This window comes from Oratosquilla oratoria, chromosome 18 (genome assembly GCF_046742065.1).
Source record: "Oratosquilla oratoria isolate Oo_2021 chromosome 18, ASM4674206v1, whole genome shotgun sequence".
Lineage (NCBI taxonomy): Eukaryota > Metazoa > Arthropoda > Malacostraca > Stomatopoda > Squillidae > Oratosquilla > Oratosquilla oratoria.
The window spans coordinates 15419467-15441966 of NC_134794.1; the positions used below are offsets into that span (position 1 = coordinate 15419467).

The 22500-nt window shown below is 41.8% G+C and overlaps 1 protein-coding gene across 3 annotated transcripts in view; it reads right to left on the reverse strand.

The window, feature by feature from the left end:
* Positions 1-22500, reverse strand: part of LOC143035072 (ras-GEF domain-containing family member 1B-like) — a 333289-nt gene that overhangs the window by 207747 nt on the left and 103042 nt on the right. The window contains exon 1 of one of the 3 annotated variants that reach the window (XM_076201570.1): positions 12252-13932. The exons of 1 other annotated variant lie outside the window; for it this stretch is intronic. In XM_076201570.1, coding sequence (XP_076057685.1) covers positions 12252-13493 — 1242 coding nt within the window. In that variant the 5' untranslated portion in view covers positions 13494-13932. Of the gene's footprint in view, positions 1-12251; positions 13933-22500 lie in introns of those variants that run through there. One more of the 3 variants, XM_076201571.1, reaches the window with a different exon arrangement.

Here is a 22500-nt window from a genome sequence, read left to right on the forward strand (position 1 = left end):
AGGGGATCATAAAAGATGGGAAGATACCCATTTTTTTTTTTTTTTTTTTTTTTTTGTAAATAGGGGAATCATTAAAAAATCGTAGTATTCCCATTTTTTGTGGAGTAAAATAGGGAATCATAGAAAATGGGAAGATTCCCTCATTTTGTGGAGTAAATCAGAACTTTGATGATACGGTGGCGGTAAAACTAGTCTAGTTCGCGGGCACTACTGCAGAGGAGCTGGGCCTCGCTGCACTGCCTTCGATTAATGACGGGAGAGAAGGATGATCCATCATCCCAGATGCTCTTAGGTAACGAAACTGAGCCGAGAAATATCAATCATGAGGACAAATCGTTCGTTCTTAGGTGTGATGCATTTGATATGGGAGATGGATTTAGTAGTGATAAAACGTTTCACTTGTGCAACCATACTCAATTACACAGATGCAAATTGCAATAAGTATATATATATATATATATATATATATATATATATATGTATATATATATATATATATATATATACATATATATATATATATATATATGTTTACATATGTAAGTTTGTGTATGTGTGTGTGTGTGTGTTTGTGTGTGTGTGTGTGTGTGTGTGTGTGTGTGTGTGTGTGTGTGTGTGTGTATCAGTTTTGAAAACAAGAAACATTCTATACTCGTATTCCTAAAACAAACGCAACTGTTTCTGTTTGTTTATTATCAAAGAGAAAAGCTTGGTCAGAGAGTGCAATTATAATGTCAGCCAGGGTGGCGATGATGACCCAGTAGGGGGGGGGGAGGGGGAGAGGGAGGGGGGGAGGTCGTTTGCGATTAAGCAAAATACCCAGCCAGGCCCCCAGGTCCCACAGGGAGAGGGGGAGAGAACCCCGGGGGGAAATGTGCACAGATATACACACACACACACTTGATGGCGCAGTGGTAGCGTTCCCGGCCGCTGCTATGGCAGTCCGGGTTCGAATCCCGCTTAGGCCTTAAATAATTTCAGTATCGCTGCGCTTCGAGTCGTTACTCCAACTCTCGTGGGCGGGGTGTTGGGTGTGCGTGTATAGTTACAGCATTACCATTACCTATGGATCGATCATATATTAGCTCTGAGCTCTTTTCCGGAAGGGAAATAGCTATCAATCACGAGTTCAACACGTGATCCAATACCATGGTAAACCACATACACACACAAAGACACACACAGGTCCTTATTTTGGTCATTAAAACAGAGTAGGCAGCGGTTCCGGTTTGTTTGTTATCAAATGAGCGCGAGATGGGAAGCTAGTAATGGCGCCGACACGCAGCCCTTGAACAATAACACAACGGATCAACGGGTCATACAGTATGTGCACACGCACACACACATATACACACACACATAAGTGTACACAAATTTCAAGAAAATTTAGGAATATGTCCACCACTGTGAGATTAATCTATGGTGAAGTTCGAAAATGTTAAAAAAAAAAAAACAGTGTCATAGTCCATGTCAGTACACTTTGTATCCTACCAAACACCGACGCACCATATCTTTTTGCCCCTTGCCTCCCCATTCCCCATCAGTCAGTCAATTGGTTATGAACATAATAAGGAAGTGGTCAATTTCGTCTTTATTTTGTCTTTTCAGTTTAGATTCAACCAGAATCTGAATAATTGGTTGGTTAACTGCAAAGTGTACTGACTTGGGCTACCATATATTTCAAAACATCATGTTTTTTGCAGTTTCAGTGGGGAATGTATTCTTAAAGTTTATCGGTAAAGTCTACACAGACAGACACACACACACACACACACACACACACACACACACACACACACACACACACACACACACACACACACACACATACACACACATGGGAAATAAGAAACTTAGCCCGAACGTTTTCGTCGTATTCCCTGAAGATGTCTGAAATAGACGTAAATGTTCGGATTAAGTTTATTTCCCATTGTTTTTTCTGCAATATATATATATATATATATATATATATATATATATATATATATATATATATATATATATATATATATATATATATATATATATCGTGACTACAGAATATTCTGTTACGTCATTGACACAAAGGAATCTCATTGGCAGTAAGCATCGTTTCTATCCTCGGGGGGTCACGTTCCTGCTGAAGAGATGGAGTACAAGAGAGATTTAATGAGAAGGATGACAACAGCAGAAGAATGGAAGCAGAGTACAAACTGAAAGTACGCTGATCTTTGATTTGTTTTTATTTTTATCAATTTCTTTTCTGTCTTTTCCATCTTTCTCTTGCTGTCTCTTTTTTGTTATTCTCTCTCTCTCTCTCTCTCTCTCTCTTTGTCTTGTTCTCTGGGTCTCTCTCACACCATTGCTGTTTGGCTCTCTTTATCCCTAACCTATACAATCACTTCAACACATTCACACACACTCGTGGCGCAGTTGGTAGAGTTCCCGGCTGTCACTACGGCGGTCCGGGTTCGAATCCCTCCCAGGGCTGAAATAATTTCAGTATCGCTGCGCTGTGGGGCGTTACCCATAGATCGGTCATATACGAGCTCTGTGCTCTCTTCCGTGAGGGAAATAGCTGTCGATCACGAGTCCAACACGTGATCTAAAGACCATGATGAATCACACACATACATACACATACACATTCACACGCGGAGGGTATATAAAGAAAACTTGATTGGAAAAAGGAATAGGACAGACAACATAAGTGAATTCAAAGTAAGTTACACCATTTAAGTACGATGAAGTTAAAACATACAAAACACACATGTACACACAAACGCACATGTGTACACAAACACACATGTATGTATACCCACGCGCAAAAGAACCGGAATGAATTATGTATCTTATTATAAACGAATCCTTAATGCGCTCTGACGTCATGAGTTGGCGCCCGATGTGACGTCATGTCGCTTTTCCGTTGCACAGAATCTGATGTTGGTATCACACGGGGCAAGAAACCGTCGACTCGTATCTTCGTCGGAAAAAATCGACGATTTTTTGCCCCGTGTGAAAGTGACTTTACCTGATCCGATGGCAACTCACGAAATTAATAAAATCATTTGACGACAATATCGGGTCACTGTCAAAAGCGATTTGGGACGTGGGGGACAATAGACGACACGGAAAAATAAAATAAAATGGCCTTTTTGTTGGACCACACAATATAATTTATCAAGAACGCGCGGTGAAAATAACACGATCAAAATAACATGACTTGATGCGTCATTACCCTGTCACTCTGGACCCCCGTCGTAGACTATACTACGAAAAATAATTCCAACCGCCATTGTTTTCTATCGTAACCAACTACGAGACCTGAATGGATTTATTTGTTGTTGAGGTTTGAACCCGATTCACTCTATTCAGTTTTCATAGTGTGACGTCATTGATGACTACGTAACGTCATTGATGATTAGTGACATCATGTCCAGAAAAAAACGGCTTTTGTGATATAGACTAAATGCAGCTTGGAAGTTCGCCATTCTAGGAACTCAGAGTTACTAAAAATAAGATGATATTCCTCTATTTCAGCATCATCATTTTTAATTTCTGTCACGTCACAACAGCATAGGCATCATAATCGCCAGTTTCGTTATTCTCTCATCAAATTATTTGACAACGGAAGAGTAATTTTCTCACTGAAGGCGTTCCGTGACGTCACGTCGCTTGTTGCGTTTCGTGACGTCATGTCGCTTGCTGGGAGGGTGAAAGTGATGAGTATTGATCATTACTCATAGTTTACAGCCCTGACGTTGTACCATTGCCTCTGAAAAATGTATTTAATTTTTTCCCTCCCGTGAATTTATTTCGAAAAAGAATATGTTCTCCGAAACATCTATAAATTCTTATTAAGTAAACAGTGACAATAAATAAATAAATGCATAAAAAGAAGTAGATAGATAAAGTAAAAGAATAAATAAATACGATCTTAGACACGAAACAAAAACAACACATTTATCGAATTGAACACCAAACAAAAGATAATTGAATTAAACTAAATCAAACGAAATATCACAGAGCAAAACAAAACAAAATTCTATGAAATGAGCTCCAATAAAACTTAATCCAAATATGACATAGGGATATAATTAAACAATTCTGAGCTAATTAATATTAATTATATTTATTTCAGTTAAAAATAAAAACAGTAGTTAAACTTTTTCACTGCAAAGTGGGTTTTCCTCCCTCTTTCTCTCTCTCTCTCTCTCCCTCTCTCTCTCTCTCTCAGCTCTCTCTATCTCAGGTGAATTGAGTAATCTGGTGTTACTTTAATCATTTATTATGGCTACCGTTAGCTGATTTGATTTATGAAATGTTCTCAGAAGTAAAGGAGTTTACACACACACACTACGGCGATCCGGGTTCGAATCCTGCCCAGGGTTGAAATAATTTCAGTATCGCTGCGCTGCGGGGCGTTACTCCAACTCTCATGGGCGGGGAGTTAGGTGTGTGTGTGTGTGTGTGTGTGTGTGTGTGTGTGTGTGTGTGTGTGTGTGTGTGTGTGTGTGTGTGTGTGTGTGTGTGTGTGTGTGTGTGTGTGTGCGTATCAGGTCACAGCATTACCCATAGATCAGTCTCAGTCATATACGAGCTTTGAGCTCTCTTCTGAGAGGGAAATAGCTGTCGATCACGAGTCCAACACGTGATCCAGGACCATGGTGAATACACACAGTACCTAAATCGTTGATGATATTTGAGTGACATTTGATATCTAAACGCTGATTTATTTTTTAACTGGCATGAAGGTATTACACAGTCATTGCACTGTCATTATATTATTATTACACTGTCATTACACTGTTATTTCACTGTTATTGCAATTACAGTAGTTTATTTCACTGTCATTGCAATTACAGTAGTTCTCGTTGTGGTAACAGAGGCTGGTATGGACACGGCTGCATTATATGAGGTACAATAGTTAGAAGCTTGTGGATGGTACACCCCCATCCACTCCTCATCCCCGGGTTATGGTAAATTAATCTAATTTTGGTAAAAATACAATTACGTAAATGCAGTCAAATGGGACAAACACGCACGCACACACACACACACACACACACACACACACACACACACACACACACACACACACACACACACACACACACAAGAACTCATGTGCACAGATACGTACACGTATGCCCCCACACAAAAGAACACACACACACACGAAATCATATGCACAGATACGTACACGTATGCCCCCACATAAAAGAACACACACACACACACACACACACACACACACACACACACACACACACACACACACACGAAATCATGTGCACAGATACGTACACGTATGCCCCCACATAAAAGAACACACACACACACACACACACACACACACACACACACACACACACACACACACACACACACACACACACACACACGAAATCATGTGCACAGATACGTATACGTATGCCCCCACACAAAAGAACACACACACACACACACACACACACACACACACACACACAAACACACACATATATACACACACACAAATACAGGCGCATACAGATACACATACACACGCGCGCACACACACACACACACACACACACACACACACACACACACACACACACACACATACAGTTTCACACACGCATACACACACACACACACACACACACACACAAATACAGTTTCACACACGCACACACATACACATACACACACACACATACACACTCACACACACATATACAGTTTTACACACGCACGCACATACACACACACACACACACACATATGTATACACACAAGCACGCACAAATACAGCATAACACATACACAAATACAGATGTACACAGACACACACAGACACACGCATACATACACAAGTACACACAAACAAACGCGTGCGTACACTAGAAATACTTATAGATTAGGAATTATAGAAACAACAAAAACAAAAAAAGAATGAGAAACCCCAAAAAGTGACTAATTATGAAAATGTGCTCGAAACTTGTGATGACATAAGTGCCTTCGTCGAGGGGGCTTCTGCCTGGAGTGGAAGCCAATGGGAGAAGGGGAGAGACCGTACCCGGACCCTGCTGAGACAACAACAAAAGTAATCTTGACCAGAGATACTAACGACCGCCGAAGACCGGAATGCATAACAATCCCATAACATAATAACGAATAGATTATTTAGAAAATATAAATATCTTTCCAGTCGACTAGAATCCTGATGAGGATGAAAGGACTTTCGGTGGTATTCTTAAAAAAATTCTTTCCTTATATAAATATTATATAAATCCTTGGAAGGGAAAGATTTATATAAGGAAAGAATATTTTTAAGAATACCACCGTAAGAATTTTATGATGGTATTCTTAAAAAAAAATCCTTCCTTGCATAAATCTTCCCCTCCTAGGATCTATATAAGATTTATATAAGGAAAGATTTTTTTTAAGAATACCACAATTATTTATCTATTTTTTTTCCTTGATCTAGGAGCATCCAGTCATATGCTTGCTCCTACTTCGTCGTCTATATAGTCTTTCACCATCTGTGGCAGACTTATATGTTTTTATTTAGGCTGTCGCCAAGCAATTTTATTCACCTGAGGAGAGAGGCGGGGAACTTTTGGGAGTGATATGGTTTCACGTCATAAACTCCCCCCTATCGGAAGGCTGACGGTGCCCCTCACAGAGGACTTTGTAACGTGGAATTTAATTAACCATGCCATTGGTTCAACTTCGCCGGTGGCAGGATTCGAACCGCCATCCCCTCGACCTTCGCCGTAAGTAACGACGCCCTAACCTGCTCAGCCAGCTCAGGTAATGCGTTAGTAACGCAGTAACGCAAGTGCCCAGCTCTGGTTATTTTATGTTTTTAGAATAGGGAATATCAATGTTGTAGTTTAGGTTTTATTTTATTGAGAATATTCGTAAGAAGTAAATACTTCTCCATTTCGATTTTCTTTTCATCAAAATCAGTCTAAAGGAAATAAAAATCGGTAACGCATCGACGGTAACGCACCCCATATTATCGGTGACGCACTATATGTACGGGGGTAACGCGCCCAGCTCTGTTAACTGATCACTTTTTACGAGAAGAATCGAAATGTCAGAACTTTGTTTGACCTTTCCGTTGGGCAGAATGCAACGAGAAAGAAAATATTGCAGCCTTAGCTCCGCATAGAAAACGGTGAGAGGGCTCCCTTGGCTGAATTAAATCGCCTGAATCTTTAACAATAGTGAAAGGGATTTGTTAAACCTCCTTCCTGCCCTAGGAGAAACGGGGTTAAACGAGGTGAATGGGTTAAATACATCAAACCGACACTTTGTAAACTTGAGGGACCAAATGCAAGACAACCGGGAACTGAACGACAGTGGAAGGGTTGAAAAGCACTAGTCGACCGAATTACACAGGGAGTAGTAGTAGTCGTCAACTCACACACACACACACACACACACACACACACACACACACACACACACACACACACACACACACACACACACACACACACACACACACACACACACACACACACACACACACACACACACACACACACACACACACACCTCGTGGCGCTGTGGTTAGAGTTTTCGGCTGCCACTATGGCGGTCCGGGTTCGACTCCCGCCCAGGGCTGAAATAATTTCAGTATCGCTGCGCTGCGGGGTGTTACTTCAACTCTCGTGGGCGGGGAGTTGTGTGTGTGTATGTGTAAGGTCACAGCATTACCCATAGATCGGTCATGCGAGCTTTGAGCTCTCATCCGGGAGGTAAATAACTGTCGATCACGAGTCCAACACGTGCTCCAAGACCATGGTGAATCACACATACACACACAGCAAGCTCCCCCTTCCCCCTTCCCCCTTCCCACCAGCCACTACCAAATGTAATTACTCCTCCCCCTTCCCCCCTCCCACCTCTAGTGCAGGACACCCTAATTTAATCCAGTCGACATCCACTCTCACTGAGTCGCCAGGATACCTCATCCAGGACTCCATCTATCTCCTCATCCATTCTCTTTCGGTCCTTCATCCATCATAATCACGGCTGCATCCAGCTCGAATCCACTTATCTCGAGGCACCTGGTCCGTTCTCATCTGGCGTCATCCAGCCCCTTTCTGACGTCATCCGACCCCTGAATGACGTCATTTAGTTTTCATCTGATGTCGTTTAATGCCTGTTTACCATAATCCGACCCTAATATGACATCATCCGTTCCCTGCCCATTCCCTTCTTGACGTCAGTCTCATTCTGACATCACTCGGTCCCCGGATGACGCCATCCAGCCCTCGTATGACGTCATCCAGTCCTTCCCTGACGTCATACAATCCTGTATGTTCGTGTTCTCAGAAGCTTCTGTCCAGACTGATCCTATTAGACCTGACTTCGGTCCTGCCGCGACAGGCAGTGTTAATCTCCATAACCTCCTCAGCCGCCCCCCTCTTATCTCTACCCCCCACCCAACTAGCACCCAACACCCCTCCCCCTCCCCACCACTCCTTACGCAACACAACACTCCAGCACAGTGATATGTTACTAAGTTCATAAATTACAATTGTTACTATATAGAATATTTGTAAACACGCTCATACATATTTATATATTGATATGAGAGATATAAAACTGTTAATCACGATATGTTTACATAACTACTAGTTCGAATGGGTGACATTAATTAATACAGGAAATATATGGTGCGCGGACAAACAGAAAACTAATTCTTTAAGGCGTGATCTTGCTACAACACTTTATTACGTCACTTCAACGCTCTGTGGTGCGCGACATTTAAAGACTGTGATGTGCAACATTTTCAACAAGATTCTTTCGTCTCGACATATAGAGGCTCTTTTCAAAATGGAGGCTAAGTCTAAACAGGTGAATAAAACAAGCAAATAACGAAATCCATTAGAAGGCGTTACATCATATTGTTGAGGTGTTCATCCGACTGAATATCACGAGAATATATGAATGGAGGAGACTGCAGGAGACCATAAGTCCTACACTAGGCAGTTCCCTGATACTTACCACCTATTATCCTTCTCCACAAAGTTATCTAATCTTCTCTCAAAACAATTAATTGTTTCAGAGCTCACGACATGGCTACTAAGTCTATTTCATTCGTTAACCACTCTATTGCTAAATCAGTTCTTGCTTATTTAATTTCTAAACCCATATCTTCGACGTAAACTACATTCCTTAACTACGCGGATGATGAAGTTGGTTCAACCTAAGTCAATTTGCCTGTGACTTACGGTCAGGCGGTTTTATTTAAGCTGAAAGGGGGATGGGGGAATCCTAGGAAGGCAAAGGGAAGTATATGTTAGATGTGGTTCTGTTGCCACAAATCTAGAAGTGGTTCTAGTTGTAGTAGCCCCTATGATCGGTCGGAGTGCAAGCCACGTCATCATTTGAGCACCATCAACAATGTCACATTTTTTTATATATACTACCTCGTTCAGTTGGCATTTGGCGCCATTGTTTGAGTGTAATTAACGGAAAGTACCAGAGCAACAAACACGAAAATCACACACACACACACACACACACACACACACACACACACACACACACACACACACACACACACACACACACACACACACACACACACACACACACACACACACACAATGCCGTTTATATTGAGATCGCCGACGCCTTACAAGTGAATTCCATCTCACAAGTAAACAAACATCAATGAGGCCCCAGAACAACCGGTTGAAAGAACATTAATCACTTAGAATAGATTAGTATGTTTTTAGCTTACATATAGTGTATGTTGCCAGTGTATCTCTGTATTATTGTCATCCCAAAAATTGCTATTATTATTTTATACACACACACACGCCCACACACACACACACACACACACACACACACACACACACACACACACACACACACACATATATATATATATATATATATATATATGTATATATATATATGTATATATATACATATATATATATATTATATATATATATATATATACATATACATCTATGAAGGAAAATGTGTCTGCATATATCCATCCGTTCCAAACACACAGCTATAATCTTGAATTATTTTTTTTTCACGTTTCGTGTATATTTCAGTTCTGAGCAGATTACCATAAGAGTCCCGAGCCGGTACTTAAATCATGGGAAACCCAAGAGCTATCTAATCCCTTTCTTTTACCTTAATTCCTTATCCATGTAGAGACATATTAAATCAATCTCATTACTCTGAGGTCACCAATTCAGTCATCTATTAATCCAGAAAATCGTTCGATAATGATCTCAGGGATCTAAATGATATTTTGCTAAATGCATTTTGTATCAAGTACGTGTTACGAAGTTTCCGAGACAAATATTGACGAGAACATACAAACAAGTGTGACACATCCAAGGTGCATTAAAACAACAGTAAAAACAGATATGGTGAACAGAAGGCAACAGACGGTACAGCACATAAACGCAGTCAGCACTGACAAGGTCTCGATATAAAACAGAAAACAACAGACACTATAATTCAAGCAGCAAGCCTTGTCCCATTTTAAAACAAACGGGGACATAGCAAGTCAGCACTCAACAGGCATTGGGTATGGTCAACAGGAGGGGGGTGGTAGTCAACAGGCAAACAGGAAACAACGGGGATTAAGCAACAGGAAACAGGTAGCAAGCAGTGGGCACCCTCCCTTAGGAAGGGGACAACAGTTAACCAAATGGAAACAGGAGCTTTAAGTAACTGATAGTTAACAGATGACAGTAATTCAAGGGAACAGTGACAGTAATCCATAAGATTGGGAGCACATGGGGAATCCATGACAATTCAAAGCCAGAGAGTAGAAAGCGATTTTTAATCTTTTAATTTCTAGTCTTTTGATACCTGTAGCCACTAGGAGGCCGGCAACGGTCACCGGGAGATCTCTTAGTCAAGATCCCGGGGAGAGAGTGCCAGTACACAGGGCCACACCCTTTTGGGAAAAGGCAAAACGCACATTTCTCGTAATAAAAAGAGGGGCACATTTTGTAAGACACTAGAAAGTGTGGAGTATGAAGCTACTAGGCTTTGCCAGGCGGAAGTCAAGTAGCTGGTGTAAAAAATGCATAGAGAGAGAGAGAGAGAGAGAGAGAGAGAGAGAGAGAGAGAGAGAGAGAGAGAGAGAGAGAGAGAGAGAGAGAGAGAGAGAGAGAGAGAGAGAGAGAGAGAGAGAGAGAGAGAGAGAGGGGGGGATGAAGAGAGGGGAGATGGAGAGAGAGGACATGGAGAGAGATGCAGAGGGAGATGAGATGGAGAGAGAGAGAGAGAGAGAGAGAGAGAGAGAGAGAGAGAGAGAGAGAGAGAGAGAGAGAGAGAGAGAGAGAGAGAGAGAGAGAGAGAGAGAGAGAGAGAGAGAGAGAGAGAAGAGGGAGAGAAGAGGGAGAGAAGAGAGAGAGAAAAAGAGGAGACAGAGATAGATAGATAGACAGGTTTAGAGAGAGAAAGAAAGAGAGAGAGGAGATGGAGGGAGGTGCAGAGAGGAGATGGAGAGAGAGTGAGAGACAGAGAAGAGAGGAGAGAGAGAAAGCAAGGAAGAGAGAGAGAGAAAGAAAAAGTCAAAAGGCACTTTCAAGATAGTGCTAGTAAATCAGCAGCTGGAAATAAAAACAAAAAAAAACACGGTGGCAAGTAAGAAAATAGTGATTTAACGAAATCAGGAATATATCCGCTATTGATCGTACAGTTGCTATTGGCAGATGGAATTACTCAGACCTCAGCAGGTATCTAGCAGTTCAGCTGGCACGGCATCTGAAGGACGTCAGTTGGGAATAGACAGGTGGTATTTGGACCATCTGGCAATGGTAGGAACCACCTGGCAGCTGAGTATAGGAAGCTGTGCGGAAAGTATTTGACGTCAATGGGCATCAATCAAAGACAACAGCAGGATGGGTGAACAGCTGAAAGTGAGCAGTTGCGAATGGGTAGTGAGCAGGTGTTAGCATGAGCTTGGTAGCAGGGGCAAGGTAATAAGCGAAAAAATGCTCGTTTTCAGAGATAACCTTTAAAAAAAGAATGTGCAAAAAATAAATAAAAATAAAGATATAGTGCAGTAGATTGTAAGACATTGATATCGTGCAATAGACACCAAAGTCTATCATTCAAAAAAAAAAAAAAAAAAGTCATCCCAGGCAGCAGGCTCAACAGACATCGGTAAGCAGAGAGTAGGCAACAGATAGAGACAGCAGGTAGCAGCAGGTAGCAGCATCAGCATCATCAGCAGCAGACAGCAGAGAGCTGCCCAGTCGTTCCGGGACACCAACCTCCTGGGGCCTCCTGACACTGAGACGCCTCGCCCTTGTGGGCGGCGGGGGCGCGGGCAGGGTGTGTGAGCTGTACATCGAGCTTGGCCTCGAACCGCTCAAGGGCGAGGTAGATGAAGGGTCAGGTGTGGAGGTGGAGACGGTGGCGGAGGCGAGACATGAGGAGGAGGAGGTGTCTGAGGGAGCCACCACCTGACGAAGGTCCGAGTGGGAACGGGAAGAAGCGCGAGCCAGGCTTAGGGCCTGGTAGCGGACCTGTAGGCTCGAGGAGGACGCCATGGAGGACCACGGCGCCACGCTCGAGGGCGGAGGACCGACGGTGTCGCTCATCCAACGCGGCGACACCGGCGGCAGGAAGGAGCCGATCTCGAAGGGGGGCACGCGGGGGGAGGGGGGGCACGGCGGGTGGAGGAGGGGCGGAGGGGGAGGAGGGGTGGAGAGACTGGAGTTCGGGAGAGGGAGGCACGGGGGCAAGGAGGAGGTATCTACGTGCTGACTGACGGAGGAAGAGGCAGCGGTGGTCGTCGGGGATGCGCAGGAAGAGGTGGGATGCTTACCCTCCTCGCCCGTGAGGTGGAGGCCAGCCGTCGGGTCGAGGAGGAGGTGGCGGGGAGGCTGCATGACGCTGAGGAGCATCTGCTGCGGGAAGGACCCACCCGCTCGACGTCTCCACAACACACTTCCTCCTCCAACGCCTCCTACTCCTCCTCCTCCTCCACCACCCTCGAAGCCATTGCTCGAGTCGCACTCCGGCGTGCAGAGGGACTGGGGGAGGGGCACGTTGTAGGCGGAAGACTGAGGGAGCTGGGATTGCGGGTGGTGGTGATGGTGGTGATGGTGTTGGTGGTGGTGGTAGTGGTGCTTGGACCGCGAGAGGTGGTCCTCGTGGAGCTGGAAGGGATGCGAATGTCGGCGGTACTGGTACGGAGACCCAGGCAACTGCTGGATCGTCGCGGTGGTCGTATTGCTCGAGGACGAGGTGGTCGTCCTCGGAGCGGTTGGCGTCTTCCGGTCGAGAGACGAAGTGACAGTCTGTCGCCCTCCGGAGCTTCGCCAGTCCGAGGACGAGGGGCGGTTGCTTGAGGCCGATGCCTCCGTGGAGGACTTGTCATGGCGCGAGGACTTCGAGGACGAGGGCTGGTAAGGCGCATTGTTGAGTGCTCCTCGAAGTAACACCTTGTAGCCACAGCCATCGCAGTGCCCCTGGGAGGATAGCTTCCAGCAGCCGCACAGACCCGCCATGGGGGTGGGACCTGGGTCTCCAAGCTCGCACTCCAACCTCGCCTCGGCGGTCTCGGCCCTCTACCTCACACGATCTCGCTCTTCGAGGCTTCCTTTCTCGGCAACCCCTGAAGACCGAGTTTCACTTGTGGTCCTTCAGTCGGGCCCTCAAGGTTGACCTTCGACGGCGGGATTCGAACCGGACGCTCGAACACGACGGCAGCTCCCCCTCCTCGGCCACGCACAAGAAGGACAGCCGCGGAAGGTCGACCTCCAGCAAGGTCATTTCGACGCCCTGTCTCAGTGGGACTCCGAGTCACTCTGGCGCCATGACGTCACACAGGGAACCGAAGTGCCAAGGGTTCCCCTCGGGTCGCTGATGCCCATCGTCACTTGTATCCCATCCCTTGGCTGGCGCGTTCCAGGTTCTTCGTCGCTTTTTAATTCATCGCGCTGGAAAGCTGTTCCAGAGGACGAAAACACGAGGTTATGCTTATGCGTTCCAGGGTCCGACTCGTGTATTCAAGAACTCACCCATTCAGTCGAAAGCCACGCACACACAAACTCCTTTGATCATCACAGTCTCGTTCTCTTGACCTATACTCATCAATGGCGACTGACGATTCATTCCACTTTCGTTATTCATTCCACACAAGATTCCATTCTTTCTCCACCTAACACTAATATTTCATTCCACTCATTCTTGAGAAGACGATGGGAGAACATACAGACGATGACCACAACAAATCAAGGGAGGAGGACATTTGGAGTCACATTCCATTGACATCGAGGCCTAATAAAAACAACAAAAACATACATCTGATCCACCTGAACTTCTTCTCTTTTCTTAACAACTTCTTCTTAAAACTACTTTTCTTGATAATTTCTTTCTCTAATCCTTCCTTTCTAAGACGCTCGTTTGGTGCTCAATCGTAACCTGGACGTTCTCACTCGAAGACGACCATTCCTTCCGTCTTCGAGAGGAAGACGAGAGGTCCGAAGATTTGTGTCCCAAGTCGATCAGATTCCCATATACGCGTTCGAAAGGGATCACCGAAGGTTTATAGGCGATTTGATTCTGCGCTAGTGATCGTCTTATGTTTATTTACTGAGAGAAAGTCGGAATCTTTGATTCCTTATATATTTTTTCCGCGTTGTGCCAGTGAAGTTAGGATAGTATTTTTGCACAGTTGTACTATCTACATTAATAGTGATTCAGTACTTTTTTTTTCACACAAATCTCTAGACAAATTCCATACGAACATGGGAACATTTTCTACATTATCATTACAAAAGTTTATTTATAATTTCCGTTAGCCATTATGATACAATTTTCCACAATGATAATAACAAATCATACCAAGAGGAACTTCTTTTTTCAAATGTGCGACTATGACAAAGGAAACACCAAATATGTTTGAAACAAATGCCCGACTTAATCTCGACATTTGATCAACTCACGTCAGGTTAGAACGTACAGAGTATATCTCACTGGCGTCTCACAGGCTTTACCTCACTGGCGTTATATCTCACTGACGTCTCACGGGTTATACATCACTTGCATCTCACGGGCTATATATCATTAACGTTACATTGGCTGTATCTCACTGATATATCACAGGCTATATCTCACTGACGTCTCACGAGTAATATTTCACTGACGTCTCACTGGTAATATTTCACTGACATCTCACGGGCTACATCTCACTAACGTCTCACGGGATATATCTCACTGGCGTCTCACGGGCTGTTTCTCACCGGCGCCTAATGGAATGTATCTCACTGGCGACTCACGGGCTATATATCACTGACCTTTCACGACCCCATGTCAAAGAAAGACATGATGATTGTGTAACTTATTAAACCCAACAACAAAATCCTACTCCATGGGATCTAATTATATAATTCTTATTGTGCATCTATATGGCTGTTAATTAATCAAAATAAAGAATATTCATCTACCCATTACTCTATTCATCTGCATTATTGGATGGGGGAAAAGGAAAAATATGATAACAGACTTTTTGGTTGTTAGTATAATTCGTTCTTCGAGAGACTACGAGAGAGATCTGACGGAGAGTGTGGGGGTGGGGGAGAGGGGGGCGGTGGGGGTGGAAGACTGGTTGCAGGAAGTTTCTGACAAGGGAATACAATACTTCCAGAGCCCGAAACGGATTTGCAAATCGACCTTTCTCTCTCTCTCTCTCTCTCCCTCCTCCCTTTCTCTTTCTCTCTCTCTCTCTCTCTTTTTCTCCTGAAGGAGCGTGTTTATCTGGGACAGAGAGGAACTATGACCGGAAAATCAAGAACAAATAATCCGGACAGACCCCAGAATGAAGTGGGAATTTGGACAGTGTTCTAGTGCTCTATGATCTTTCATCATTGGTATTACTTTGCCGAGTCCAAGTCACCCCCCCCCGGCAAAAAAAAAATATATATATAGATAAATAAAAAAGTAAATAGAATAAATAAATTAAATAAATAAATGGATAAATAGATAAAATAAATAAGATAGATAAAATGAATTACCACTTCTACCCCAGCATCGAGGGGATAGAACATTTGGGTAAAAAAAAAAAAGAAAAGAAAAAAAATGCAGCGAGGCAGAGCTGGAAAATTGAACCGAATAAACACATAAATAAAACGAGGGGTGGTGGTGACGCACTTTAAGCATTCTATCCTGGCTGACGGCAGGCGATAAGGGGGGGAGGGTGGAGGACACAGGCCTGAAACGGATCTTGAAGGACCGGGACACCATAGGTTATGGATCCTGGGCTCTGAGCCGGGACGGAAACAATGAGGTTTGTCACTATGGTGAGGTGGTGGGGGGAGGAGGAGGGGGATGGGGGGAGGAGACAAAGGCCTCTCGACCGACGAGAGACGCCCAGACTCAAAGTATTTCCGCTCCGTGGGAAATGCTACATCCGAGCTGGCGTAAAACCCGCGACGCTAGATTAGTTTAGTTTAGTTGACCTTTTTCACGGAGGAAATAGTTGGGTCAGTGTACAAAATAAGAAACTTTCGATATAATGAATTGCAATAAGCAAAATTATTCTATTTACTGAGAAAATTATTACATTAGAATACAAAAAAAAATCTAAAACAACAAAATATATTAACAAGTGTATAATTAAAAAACTAAAAATTACAGTACTTCAGACAATGTCAAACGTGAATGTTTAGATGATAGTAGTAATAGTAATAATGATAATAATGATAATGATAATAACAATAATGAATCAAATAATATAAATAACAATGATAAAGATAACAAAGATTCCTTCATTCATATCAACATGACATTAACTTTGGAAAGGACACTTTAGGAAATAACAGAATTAAATATGCGATTAAATTAAGTACAATTTAACTGTGTGTGTGTGTGTGTGTGTGTGTGTGTGTGTGTGTGTGTGTGTGTGTGTGTGTGTGTGTGTGTGTGTGTGATTCACCATGGTCTTGGATCACGTGTGAGACTCGTAATCAACATCTATTACCCTCCCGGAAGATAGCTCAGAGCTCATATATGACCGAACTATGGGTAATGATGTGACCTTACACGCACACACAAACCCAACTCCCCGGCCACGATAGTTGGAGTAACGACTCGCAGCGCAGCGATACTGAAATTATTTCAGCCCTGGGCAGGATTCGAACCCGGACTGCCGTAGTGACAGTTGGGGACTCTACCAACCGCGCCACCGAGTCGTGTGTGTGTGTGTGTGTGTGTGTGTGTGTGTGTGTGTGTGTGTGTGTGTGTGTGTGTGTGTGTGTGTGTGTGTGTGTGTGCGTGTGTGTGTGTGTGTGTGTGTGTGTGTGTGTGTGTGTGTGTGTGTGTGTGTGTGTGTGTGTGTGTGTGTGTGTGTGTGTGTGTGTGTGTGTGTGTGTGTGTGTGTGTCGGGGGTACTTTTTCTTTTATTGTCTGGTTCCAGGTTTTTTAATTCATTTCCGTGGCACTCTCTATGAAACAAAGAATGTGTCATATTCGGCCTTGGGGGTGGGGTGGGGTGGGGTGGGGTCGGCCCCTGGAGCATATTCTTAGAACTCCCCACAATCTTGGGACTGACCCACCCCATAACCTAACCTTCTGACTACGGGATAATTTCTCTTAACTGAATTTTAATTGCCTGGCGGCACTTAGAGTAGAATTTGGGTTAAGATTTTCTTAATGAACTGTAATATGATAATTGATAGTTATGTAATCCATTTATCATGTTCTTGTCATTGAGGATTGGTCTGAGCTTTCGATCTTTTTCATTATTATCATCATTACTATATATATCTTCTGAATGCGTTTCTGCTTTTATGGGGATCTGTGAAACAGTTTTTGGTTAAGAATATATATACATTCAACAACAAATCAGGCCAGACAGTAAGACCAAACGTCCTCAAATATTCTGAGAATTATCACTGAAAAGATTATTTTTTCGTCATACTGCTAGCATATATTAGCATGAATTTTTTTTTTTCACAGATAATTGAAAAAAGTGGACATCAGTGATATACAGTCATTGTACAAAAAGCTAAACTACAGACTTCTTTTAATTTGTGTTGAGTTATTACACGATAGTTTTCTTCGTCTTTGCTAACAAGTACGAAGACCAGAAAGCGTCGAGGTGATTTCCTACGACTATATCGTTCCTTCCTCTTTAGTAAATTTCATGACCCGAAAGCTAACATAGTCGAGGGTCTACGCGGAGTGTAAACTCCTTTTCCTTCTTTTCCCTCGTCGCCTAACGCATTCCTGGAAAGAGTTCTGTATTCTGACGATGTTGTGTCAGGTTCCTGCAAGGAACTATATCTCCAAGCGCAAGTAGTACCTCAGAATATTATACCAAGCATGATACAGAATGAGAGTCGGTTAAACTTGGGGAATGTAATCCGTGAGTTGGACAAGAACGGAGTGCAATTCAGGCGACATGACGTCATAGCGTGGACAATAGAAGCACAACATTTTACATAAATAATACAATTCTTTTCCTTTTTTCTCATTTCTTTTTCAAACCAGAGTAGCTGCACTATCTCGGACAGCTATAACTGACTCATGATCCGTCAAACTATGCAAATACACCATTCTTTGGCGTTGTATTAATACAATTCCCTCTACGAAACTAGATAGTTATGAAGACTTGCACAAGAAGACCTACAGGTCAGTTTCCAGTACCAGCGAGCGTGTGCTGGGTTGAAAGGCCAGTTGGGACTTAAAGCAGACGTAAGGCCTTGCAGTCGTAATGCGTGCATACCTCCACAACATAAGCCTACGACCCTAGAGGGTGCAGAACCCATGTATAGCTCCGCTTCTATAAAAGAAGGGGTTCCAATTATTCACTTGTAAACAAGACAGTTTCTTCGTGAAGTCATCCCAACTTGATTTTTATTAATGTTACCAGTTACCATTAACCCAAGGAGTAATTGTAAGGAGAATGGCTTGGGATCTGTCGAATTTGAGTTGAATATTACAAACTACAACTACATTACAAAAGGACACATTTTCTTTGTGTGGATTTATAAAATCCTATGATGTTGATTTTACCCCTTCAGTAATGACTTGTCAAGTGCCGTTTTTTATTACTATTTTTTTTTCAATAGCAAGAGAAAATATCCCCCATCTTTGTCAAATATTAAGCTCTGTGTATTGCTCCAAGACTGTAAGATTGTGACGATGAAAACGAGGATAATAAATACGTTGCTCCTGACTAAGAACAATTTTATTTAGCTGAGGTGGTCTGTATCCTGAAAGAGCTCTTAATCGATCGACACCCACTCCTATCATACTCAGTCGTCACAAAAATCTATAAAGTGAGTTACCGTATTCATAAAACAAGTGTCATTTTCCCGCCTTTTGATTGAAACGCTATGACGTCACGGGCGGAGAACGGCCAGACGACAAATTGCCGTACGCCACACATATTAAGTAATATAGTATCCTACACTTCAAATTATTTTATTCTGAGTTGTTCAAATTTAGTTTCTTATTACCAGCTGTTAGTAAAATTAACTGTTAACTAATTTGGTGTATTTTTTATGTTTAAAGAATGAATGCACGATTAAAGAAGGAAAAAGAAGAAAAATAGGGAACAATACATCATCCCTTATTGTTCGATATGCCACGAAGGTCTGGCTACCTATAATGAAATTAACATAAAATCTAACTAGATGGGATATAATTAATACATGTGCTTATTGGATAAAAAACAATAGGAAATGCAAAAGACTACAAAAATTCTGTATCAAAACTCACAGGGGTGTTCATTTCTACTGACGAAATAGTATTAGATTCTTCTGAAAATGATTTCACAATAAACCTATATGTCTTTTCAGTCTCTTTATTTTCGCATAATATTAGACATATCACAGACGTTAATTATTACATTTCATATGAACGTTTCTTTAATGGGAGACTTTACATCACAAACAATTATATATTTCGAATGAACATTTATCACGTAATGAAAATATGGATGTGGAGTTGATATTACTATTACACATTATGAATAATACACTCTTACTTTTCTTCAAAGGCTGTATCACTTTTGCCCCATTCTTTTTATTATTACTTATAATATATATATTTATCTATTCATTTTGGTGTATCTATTCTATTGATGTATTCATCTGTTTATCAATTTATCTATTTATCTAATAATTCGTCTCTTTGTTTACAAAATTATTTCTGAGGGTAATTTTTGCCACTTTTTACACGTAACAACGTTATTACAAAAAGGTGTTTATATGTGAACACATTCTATATTCAAGGCTTACGTCCCATATGTAGCCATAAATTGAACAATAACTTTAATTAACAATTAAGACCATAAGAATGAAGGAGGATGCAAGAGACCATAAGGCCTACACTCGGTAGTTCCATGTCCCTTACCACGTATCTCTATCCATGAAGTTATCTAATCTTCTCTTCATATAACAAGTAGTTTCAGCGCTCACTACATGGTTACCAAGTTTATTCCATTCATTAACTACGCTATTAGTACACCAGTTCAGAGTGCTTTAAATGTGCATTAGATGATCGAAAACACGCGATCATAATTCAAATTAATTCTACATGACCTCAAATTAAGTACTTTTTCCTATACAAAGATAATTTCACTATACTTCAAGACATTGATAGATAACTAAAATCTACGTAGGATTATGGGAGTCAATTTCATCGTAATTGATAAATCTATATTCATTTAGTTGTTTATGACCCGTCATTCAGGAGGAGCCAAGAAAAGAGGGAGGGAGGGAGGGAGGGAGGGAGGGAGGAGGAGGGAGGGAGGGAGGGAGGGAGTGGAGTAAGTGGGGTGGAGTATGTGGGGGTGGAGTGGATGGGAGTGGCTTTATGCCTTTGACTTTTGCTACCTCCCTTGTAAGGGGGAAAAAGCCGTTGGTATATGTATGTATTTATTTATTCATTTATTCATTGGAAAACGGGTACACTGCTTTTCTGTAAAGTTTATCTGCATATTTTCTATAGATCATTTGTTTTTCATAGTTTAGAAAATAGCAATGGAACAAAATATATAAAAAATTTAGTCTATGATTATACACAGAAACCTCAAATGACAGCAAAATAGTAATGAAAAACAATATCCAAGAAGATATATCTAGTAACTAGAATTATTCCATGTTAGCATTGGAAAAGCAAACTGAATATATTTGCTAAATCATTTGCATATTTAACTTCTGTATCTTCACGTACGTCGTCGCTAGGATAACTTTTATTTATCTCAATATAACTCGTCAAATAATTTGATTTGGACTCGAAAAGAGCAACTGAGAAGTGAATGAAGACGGGGGTTATTCTAGATTTGCGTTCCTTTGTCATTCTAGTATTAGGATATTAGTTAGTGGATGCTAAACTAGACCTGACTATAGGATGATCTTGGGGTCGGAAAAGGTTGGGAAACACTGGTCCAGATTAAAGATGTGTAAAAAAAGAAAAAAAAAATAGACAAATAAAATCTAGTTCTTCTAGGTGGCCTAGTACGATGTCAATATGGTTTAAAATAGTCTGCTATGTTTTTTCTATCTTTCATCATCTTGTTCTTTTTCGCCAGGCTACGCTTTACATCTCATTATTTGATTTCTATTCCTGAACTACAATCTAATACACCCATAAAACGCCATGACCAAAATTGGTTTGAGGTTTTCACTGTTCTGAATATAATTCATTCCAAAGATTCTCGATGATGAGAAGAATTTTACTAACAGGCTTAACTAATATCCGGAGGTCTGGTCCGTGGCTTTAACCCTTCATAATAGAATGTGTTTTCCTTCACCTGAATAAAATTACCTGACGACAGAGAGGAAATACGTATAGTATTAACCGAGATTATCCTAAACCCAGCAGATCCCAAAGGTCTTTCTTTAGATGAACAGAATTGTCTGGCGACAAAAAGGATCAAATACTCTTAGGACTGAACGCTATTTTCCGTGAGTAGAATCTTGGAGTAATCTTGGTGCCAAATTTGTAGTTTTAATGCTGGAAAAAGACTTGTGCAACAGCGCCCTCAGGGATATGGTGGTCGTAAAAGGAACTATTAGACCCGGGACGCTCCGGGGGGCCCTGGTAGATTAAAACCAAAATTTTGACTCAAAGAATACTCCAAGACCTTCTTCAAGAGGAAGAAGGGCCAAAGGACACCGACCTTTGCTCTTTTCATTCTTTTATTCAACCTCAAACTTTGGGATGAAATCAAGAATGTCTTTTGTCCCAAGAATATAGTTTAAGCCAAATATTGAAAGAAAAAAAAAAATGAAATGAAGTTAAAAATTCCAAGTATAAGACGATTTTTCCAAATGAAAAATGTGTAAAAAAGGACATTAAATTCCTTTGAAATTCTCATGAAAAGTCTTGTGTTACATTCTTAAAGAATTCACTTTAGTTAATGTATTAATCTGCTGCAGATATATGATACTGTGTTGGTTATATCTAAATACTTCAAGGCATACTGACAAAGGAAATACACATTTCTGAGAAATTAATTATATTGTGAATATATACTTTTGGTGTTGGCAATGTTAGACTACA